A 10,000-nucleotide genomic window follows, 5' to 3' on the forward strand; every position below is an offset into this window, starting at 1 on the left:
TGTTCTCCTCCGTCGCGATGTATGCAGCTTCCATCATTTTTCTTTTTAATTGATTTAATCCTTCATGGATCACTTTGGCCCGTTTCCAATCCGGTAGATGTCCCGCTTCATCTACGTGTACCACCATGGCGTTGGATGTTCGTCCGACACCACAGAACATCCAACAGAACATACATATATACACACACATATATGTATATGTATATATATATATATATATATATATATATATATATATATATATATATATATATATATATATATATACATACTTATATACAGTATATATATATATATATATATATATATATATATATATATATATATATATATATATATATGTGTGTGTGTGTGTGTGTGTGTGTGTGTGTGTGTAATAAGAAAACAACAATGAAACTAATCTTAGCAACGATGAAAAAAAACAAAAAAAAAAAACATCCGAGCTGTTTACATACTCTCCATGGCAAGGTTGCAATCTCTCTTTCTTTTATCAGCCGCCGACCCATCGCATTTGCAAAATACTGTTACAAAAACCGAAGCTAAATTACGAGCCACGCCAAAAGGCTTTGATGGAAACAACCCATTTACTTGCGCATTTTACAACCTGTCGCACTTTGAATTAATAGCGTTTTACTGACATACAAACTGGCGAAAATGTTCAGGAACCCGTTGTATGTGTTTACATTAACGGCTACTCATTCATAGAGCATACTGAATTGATGTAATATGTTAACCCATTAGCAACTGTGTTACGGAAACACATAGCGTTTCGAATAAGCACATAATCTGCAGAACACATAACGTCGTTTACAGTGTATTAAATAATAAATATGATATATATTTATTTGTTTGTATATATATATATATATATATATATATATATATATATATATATATATATATTTATATGTGTGTGTGTGTGTGTGTATATATATAAATATAAATGCTTCTCTCTCTCTCTCTCTCTCTCTCTCTCTCTCTCTCTCTCTCTATATATATATATATATATATATATATATATATATATATATATATATATATATGAATTGTGTAAACGTATCATATAGCCTCATACTCCTCCCCTACCCTCAAGCTCGACCCTAGCTATGGAACCTTGGCTCATGTATATATATATATATATATATATATATATATATATATATATATATATATATATATATATATATATATATACACATATATATATACATATATATATATATATATATATATATATATACGCATACATACATACTAATAGAGTATCAGCTTTTTAGTAATTACTCTGAATAAGACGCATAACTTAAATCACATATCCATTTATCATTATTATTAACAACAATCTATCAATAACCATTATTCTTATTGTTAATATCATCACCAATTTAATCCTTTTAGTTACAACTTATTTTAATGGGTTTTATGACGGCTCTCGATTATGCAAAGAACTTGGCTATATGCTATCAAAGAATGAACAGATCATCACTTTCTTTCCCTTATCTTGGACCCCGTTGTCCTGAACTCATGACTTCTTGGTTCCGTCTGTGAGCTATGAAGTCTTGTCTTTTTCCTTGTCATTGGTTCCTGGTATCTTTTATGTCCAGATCATTTACAGCAGTCCCCCAAGATGGCCCTGACATCGAGGAACCAAGTGAGTGTACTTTTTTGTAATGATGAGCTGCATGGCAAGAAAATATGATTATAATAACGTAAGATAATGTTGAAGCATACTTTGTTGCTATGGTTTGTTTGAGAGACTGACAACTGGAGCCCAGACGAAGCTAAGGCTTAAGAAGTGACACCGTCAGTCCCAGCACAGGCTTGGGTGGTGTCAGTGACGGACACTGTGGTTGTGGGGGCTTCTGTGGTTGGCTCCTCTGTGGTGGTCTCCTCCTTGCAGCCCTTGACTGTATAGTCTTCGGTGGTTGTAGTTGGTGCAGCTGTAGTAGATGAGGCTGTTGATGCAGCTGTTGTAGAAGAGGCTGTTGATGCAGCTGTAGTAGAATAAGCTGTTGATGAAGCTGTAGTAGAAGAGGCTGTTGATGCAGCTGTTGTAGAAGAGGCTGTTGATGCAGCTGTAGTAGATGAGGCTGTTGATGCAGCTGTTGTAGAAGAGGCTGTTGATGAAGCTGTAGTAGAAGAGGCTGTTGATGCAGCTGTTGTAGAAGAGGCTGTTGATGCAGCTGTAGTAGAAGAGGCTGTTGATGCAGCTGTTGTAGAAGAGGCTGTTGATGCAGCTGTAGTAGAATAGGCTGTTGATGAAGCTGTAGTAGAAGAGGCTGTTGATGCAACTGTTGTAGAATAGGCTGTTGATGCAGCTGTAGGAGATGAGACTGTCGAATCGTTTCCAGTAGATGTAGCGGATGTAGTTGCGCTCGTAATCGTAGTTGCGGTTAGAAGGATATATTTTTTTTTTTTTTTTTTTTATAATTAATGTGCATATAGTTTGAATGATTTCACCTAATGTCGATATCACACTTTTGTGCCAATGGACAACCTCTTTTCCTTGTGATTATGCTTTTAGATAAACCTTTTGAATTGAAAGGGAGGAAAATGTAAAGGGTAACTGACTAAACTTACACTGCACTCCTGGCCGAGATGCAGCTACAGCTGTCGAGGGCCATCAGCTGCACCGTCGGGTTCCAGTCGGCAGACCATTTGTACTTAAGCTCAGTTTTGTAAGAGAATCGACGGTCTGAGGGGATGAGGTTATGAATAAACACAGAACGAGTAATTGATACATATATATATATATATATATATATATATATATATATATATATATATATATATATATATATATATATATATATATATACATATATATATATATATATATATATATATATTATATATATATATATATATTATATATATATTACATATACTGATGTAGGTATATATACAGACACATCAAAACTAATATGTATCTTTCCGAAGTTTAAATCATGTAAAATATTTTATAAATATTTGCGGATAATCTTTTACAACTCCACATGAAACAAAAGGTAAAATCATGATAATTACTCCCGTATATACAACTAATCAAGAATCACTTAATATTCTCCAGTGTCTAAAAATAGAAACGTACAAGAAAATATCGGGAAAATATAATATAGCACCGTTATAGATGTGTGCATGTGTGTGTGCATGTATATATATAAATATATATATAAATATATATATGTATATTATATATATACATATATATATATATATATATATATATATATATATATTATATATATATATATATATATATATATATATATATACTGTATATGTATATATATATATATATATATATATATATATATATATATATATATATATATATATATATATTTATACACACACACATATATATATCATCATCATCAACCTGTATCATTCCACTGCAGGACGTAGGCCTCTCTCAATCTTTTGTGTCCTCTGATTCCAGTTTATTCCTGCGAAGTTCGCTATTTCATCCCGCCATCTAGTCATTGGTCTTACCCTGGGTCTATTTGTATCGTGTATTACCCATTCTGTTGTTTTCTTTGTCCACCTGTTGTCCTGTCTCCGATATATGTGTCCAGCCCACTGCCACTTTTTCTTCTTGACGCTCATGAGTATATCTTCTACTTTTGTTTGCTGCCTGATCCATGTGGCTCTTTTCTTGTCTCTTAAGCAAACTCCTAGCATAAGCCTTTCCATTCCTCTTTTGGCGCTTACTAATTTCCTCTCGTATGCCTTGGTCGTAGTCCATGTCTCTGATCCATATGTCATGACGGGGAGGACACATTGGTTAAAAATCTTTCTCTTTAGACATAGTGGCAGACGACCTCGTAATATATTACTATGTGTACCGAAGGTACTCTAATCTAGCCTGATTCGCCGTTTTATCTCGGCTTCTCAGGATGTACTCGACTGTATGAGTTGCCCTAGGTATACATACTCGTTCACTGCTTCTAGTACCTCGTCCTGTATTTGTATTTGTTTAACAGGGGTACGACTGTTGAACATGACTTTAGTCTTTTTCATGTTCATTTTAAAGCCAATCTTCAGACTTTCCCTATTTAAATCGCTTATTAATTGTTGTAATTCATCTACTGACTCGCCGAAAAGAACAATGTCATCTGTGAATCTTAGATTGCTTAAGTGCTCATTCCCTATTTTAATCCCTCTCTCCTTCCAATCTAATTTCTTGAATACTTCCTCCAAGCAAGCTGTAAACAGCTTCGGTGAGATGGTGTCGCCCTGCCTAACATCCTTTTTTTATTGGTATTATATTGGATTATGCGTGGATTTTGATGGTCGCTGTACCATCTCTATATATATCCTCTAATAATCTGCAGCATATTTCCTCTACTCCTTGTTTACGAATTGCATCTAGTACTGCAGATATCTGTACCGAGTCGAATGCCTTTTCATAATCTACGAATGCCATACACAGGGGCTTCCTACATTCGTTTGTTTTCTCCCTTATTTGAGCTAGTGTGTGGATATGGTCTGTAGTTGAGAATCCGCTGCGGAACCCTGCCTTTTCCCTGGGTTGTTTTGAATCTAATGTATCGGTGATACGGGCTGTGATGATTTTTGTGAAGAATCTATAGATTACTGAAAGGAGGCTTATAGGTTGGCAATTCTTTAAGTCTTTTGTGTCTCACTTTTTGTGTATTAAAATCATTATTGCGTTTTTCCAGGCCTTTGGAGTTTTACCGACGCTTAGACATCTGTTCTAGAGACTGGCCAGTTTTACTGCCGCAATCTCTCCTGCATCTTGAATAAGATCTACACTAATGCCGTCTTCTCCTGGTGTTTTTCCTCTTTTCATGCTTTTCAGTGCCCTATTTACTTCATCTACCGTGATGTTTGGAACGTCTCCTGTTGTGTTTGTCTCCGTATGTGGTTGATCGTTTGAGTGGTATAAGCCGCGATAGAAGTCTTCTATTACTTTGATAATTTCATTTTTATTGTATGTCACCTCTCCAGTGGGTTTCTTTACTGCATACATTTGGTTTTTCCCTATTCCGAGCCTCCTCTTTGTTCCCTTAAAGCTGGTGCCGGCAAGCAGAGCTTCGTTTATTTTTCGTATGTTATGTTATATTTGCGTACATCCTCTTTCTTCTTGTTTATCGTCTTAGTCAGCTCTGTTGATTCTATCTTGTCTCTGATTGATGTTATTTTCATGTCCCTACGCTGTTTCATAAGCTCTTTTGTCTCCACCGAAAGCTTACTGAACTTTTCTTTTTCGTACTTAACCCCATATTTCAAGTGCAACTTCCGTTAATATCTCACTGAATTGGTCGTTCATTTGGTCTATGTCAAGATCTTCTTCGAGAGCTGAGTATTTGTTTCGGATGTTGATGCTGAATTCCGTCGCCCTATTCTTAATGTTGATTAGATTAACGAGAGGCTTCTGTATGGGCTTATTTCGTTCCTTTCTTAGCTGTAATTTTACTCTACTTCTGACCAGTCTATGGTCGCTACCGACATTTACTGTATTGATAACGGTTATGTCTTGTACAATGTCGCGCCTATTGGTTATTATGAAGTCAATTTCTTTTTTAATGCCGGATGGTGATTTCCATGTCCATTTCCTCCCAGGTCTCTTTTCGAAGAATGTATTCATAATTTTAAGGGATCCAGCTGCAGCGTATTCTATCAGCCTTTGCCCTCTCTCATTTCTGGTGCCTATTCCATGATTCCCAACCGAGGTTTTCCATCCTCCCTTATTCCTATCTTGGCATTAAAATCCCCCATAATCACGGTAAAGTGGGTGTTTGTTCTATCGGTAGCTGCTTGCACATCTTCATAGAAGCTCTCTATCTCCTCATCACTATGACTGCTGGTAGGAGCGTATACTTGGATAATTTTTAGGTTATATCTGTTGTTTAGTTTCAGTATTACAGAAACTACTCTTTCCCTAACATTCTTTTCGAGTCGCTTGTGAACTAAGAAACCTACTCCTGATTCTTGTTTGCTATCCAAGGGTTTACCTCGCCAATATAGTAAGTGCCCATCATTTAGTAATTTCTGCTCTTCGCCTAGTCTCCTAACTTCAGAATGTCCTAATATTCCATTTAATAAATGAAAGTTCCTCAAGCAGTGTCAAAAGATCAGATTCTGTTCTCAGGGTCCGTACATTATATGTGCATAAATTCATCATCTTTAGGCGGCCTGAGTCTAACCGGATATTCTTAGCACCCTCTGCTCCGGAGCGATCCTGATCGCCGCCGTGACCAGGGGCTCCTTCGCTTCCGGGGAATGAGGGCCGTTGTCTTGACTGGGAAATCATATTTAAGAGGGGTGTGGCCTGATACCCCCACCAGTCGGCCTTAATTGTGCTTGGTGGGAGGAGTAATGTTAGTCTCGGGGCTACCTTTAATCTCCCGATCTATCTCACGACCTTCCGGTTTATTCATGTGAGAATGGACATTTCTTTATATATACGTGCGGGGCCTACGCAAAAATGCATGTTTTCATGTCTATGCGCGCTCCTGTGCTCGCACTTATATTCGTTACTATACATAGACTGTGCCCATAAGTGCATAGCATAGACGCATATATATACTAATAAGTAATTATGCACATACTCCAAGCGTTTGTTTATGCCCGTATGTATGCACACAGCACCCATACATATCAGCGTCCACGCGTGCACACACGCACGTGAATTATAATGTGCCCATGTATTATCATTTGTTTAAATATATATAGTAGGTAATGGTATACATATATCTGGCAACAATTCGGAGAGGTAATTACTAGTTGGTATCTAAACCGTTTGAGCGTCCTAGTGTGACCTTGCCGTTGGTGATGCCATATCTTGTGTTGGGCTTTCATTACGAATAATTTTCCAGACTGATATTCGGTGTGGTTGCATGGTTAGATTTATGAACACTGAAAACATGACATATGTGATTCTATAGTATAATGCACTCACGAACTGAGAATGGATTTTACTCAGGCTAGATGTTGGATGGTAGTTGATCACCTTTGACCCTTGGCACTGGTGTTAACGTGGCATCTATGTGGTGCGTGTAAGCGGAGTTTGACTCATTTTCTGATTGTTTTCTTATATGGTAAGATTTTATATTAGAAATATATTCAAACATCCTCAGATGTTTTCACACTGCAATGTATACTTGCAATTCACTATAATAGATGGTATAACTCATGCTTTCCTTCATTTATATTGTGGCACTTTTTGGCATTTCACTGCCTTTGAAAAGACTAGTTTTCTTTGGCATTCTTTCTTTTTTCTTTTTTTTCTACAACACGTGTAATTTATTATTTCTATTTCGTTCCTATATGCCTTCTAGACATTCACAGGTATTTTCACCTTATGCTGTGCCGCCAGAGATCACTGGATATACATAATTTTTACACTTAACATCGTTGAAACGTAACATTGACACCTCTCCTACTCGTTGCCAGATATTTATCCATATATATATATATATATATATATATATATATATATATATATATATATATATATATATACATGTATATATATATATATATATGTATGTATATATATATATATATATATATATATATATATATATATATATATACATATATATATATATAAACACACATATATATGTATATATATACATTCGTTACGAATTATGTAAACATATCTGACAGCCCTAACACTCTTCCCCCATCCTCAAACTCGACCCTAGCTATGGAATCTTGGCTCATGTGTTTATATATAATTATGTATGTATGCATATCATATATATGTGTTTGCATATACATATGTTTATATATATATATATATATTATATATATATATATATATATATATATATTTATATAATTATTATGTATATGTATCTATATATATATATATATATAATATATATGTGTGAGTGTGTGTGTGTGTGTGTGTGTGTGTGTGTGTGTGTGTGTGTGGTATGTATACCTCACTACTCACTCATAAATATATATATATATATATATACATATATATATATATAAATATATATATATATATATATATATATATATATATATATATATGTGTGTGTGTGTGTGTGTATGTATATACAAATATATATATATATATATATATATTATATATATATATATATATATATATAGTGGAATCTTTTTAATTAAAAAGATTCCCATATTAATATGAGTGCTTCAATGGGGTTGATGATCTTACCTCCTTTTTAGTAGGAAAGCTTTCCTAGTTTAATGACCTTAAACATCCTTCTGTGACCTGAGTCAGCCCTTGTCCCTACGGTCATCCTTTCTATATATATTCTTGTCTAAATTTACTTCCTCTATTCATTTTTTGGATTGCTTTCGCCTGAAGAGGAACTTTCATGAAAAAGTTCGAAACGTCGCAAGTTTTTCCTTTCTTTTAGTGGCAGTGTTATTAATTCTGTTATGTGCACGTTACTGTGTTCTTTGTGATTCATATATATATGTATATATACATATATTAGGGCTGTCCAGATATGTGTTCAACATTACTTAAGAAGATGACACATTTTAAAGGAGTTTATCTATCCTAGTGTTCATTACACACGTCATAGCGTTCATTATATAATACACTATAAACAACGAAGTCATAACTTCACACATGTCTTCTGCAGATTCTGTGCTTATTCGAAACGCTATGTGTCTCCATAACACAGTCTGCTTCCCTCAATGTATGACATTCATTCATTATGCTCTATGAATGAATAGGCATTAACATAAACACATACAACGGGTTCCTGTAATATTTCGCCAGTTTGTATGTCAGTAAAACGCTATTAATTCAAAGTGCGACAGGTTGTAAAATGCGCAAGTAAATGGGTTGTTTCCATCAAAGCCTTTTGGCGTGGCTCGTAATTTAGCTTCGGTATTTTGCAAATGCGATGGCTCGGCGGGTGAGAAAAGAAAGAGAGATTGCAACTTTATCATGGATGGAATGTAAAGTGCTTGGATGTTTTTTTTTTTTTTTTTTTTTTTTTTTCTTACGTTGCTAAGCTTAGTTTCATTATTGTATATATATGTACATATATACTTAAAAGTATTACATATATACCATGTGTATATATATATATATATATATATAGATAGATAGATAGATAGATAGATAGATTTAGATGTATTACATATACATATTCATATATATATATATATATATATATATATATATATATATATATATATATATATATATACATATATATATAATGTCATATATATATATATATGTATGTGTGTGTGTGTATGTGTGTGTGTGTGTGTGTATGTTCTGTAGAGGAACCAGACCTGCAACTTAGGACTACTCTCAAAAAGGACTTTCACTAGAGCTGTCCATCGAGAGAAAACGGTACTAAAGTACCTTTTAGGAATTTCTGCTGACTGGATACGCCGCTTGTAATTCCAGTTGGTTGGGTAACGATGGGTCGCTTCTAAATCAACTGTAAGAAGCCAGGTATAGAAATATAACTTGACCAGAGGTCGTGAAGGTTAAGCCGTGCATTAGCATGGTGACAAGTATGCTGAGGGAAAGCAGGCTGTTTCAAGTCAAGCAGTGACTTCTAGGGAGCACGGTCTTTGTTTAATTTCTCCTCTGTGCATTTCATTGATAAGTTATTCCAAACCTTTCCATTTCACGATAAATCTATTTTTTCAATCTCAAATGAGCAAGTGATTGCTAACAGTAAGCTGTATTTCCCATCAACTTCTCAATATTTCAAAGCCAGATCAAGTTATTATGATTGAATTACTCTGCGGGGTAATAATCAGACAAGGTTGCGGAAGTTTGTTTATTATCATAATCCAAAAGGACCTCAAAGCCAGTGACTAAGCAGTGACGTTGTCAGTTCCAGCACAGGCTTGGGTGGTGTCAGTGACGGACACTGTGGTTGTGGGGGCTTCTGTGGTTGGCTCCTCTGTGGTGGTCTCCTCCTTGCAGCCCTTGACTGTATAGTCTTCGGTGGTTGTAGTTGGTGCAGCTGTTGTAGAAGAGGCTGTTGATGCAGCTGTTGTAGAAGAG

General features: G+C 35.0%; 1 protein-coding gene across 1 annotated transcript in view; it reads right to left on the reverse strand.

The window, feature by feature from the left end:
• Positions 1 to 9,756: 9,756 nt before the first annotated feature.
• Positions 9,757 to 10,000, reverse strand: part of LOC147469604 (uncharacterized) — a 2,817-nt gene continuing 2,573 nt past the window's right edge. The window contains exon 4 of the mRNA XM_086547931.1: positions 9,757 to 10,000. This exon is cut by the window's right edge and continues 733 nt beyond it. Within this exon, the coding sequence (XP_086404057.1) occupies positions 9,808 to 10,000 (193 nt within the window). The 3' untranslated portion in view covers positions 9,757 to 9,807.

Source organism: Penaeus japonicus, unplaced genomic scaffold (genome assembly GCF_977035675.1).
Source record: "Penaeus japonicus unplaced genomic scaffold, GWHDUDI00000001_assembly GWHDUDI00000020, whole genome shotgun sequence".
Classification (NCBI taxonomy): Eukaryota; Metazoa; Arthropoda; class Malacostraca; order Decapoda; family Penaeidae; genus Penaeus; species Penaeus japonicus.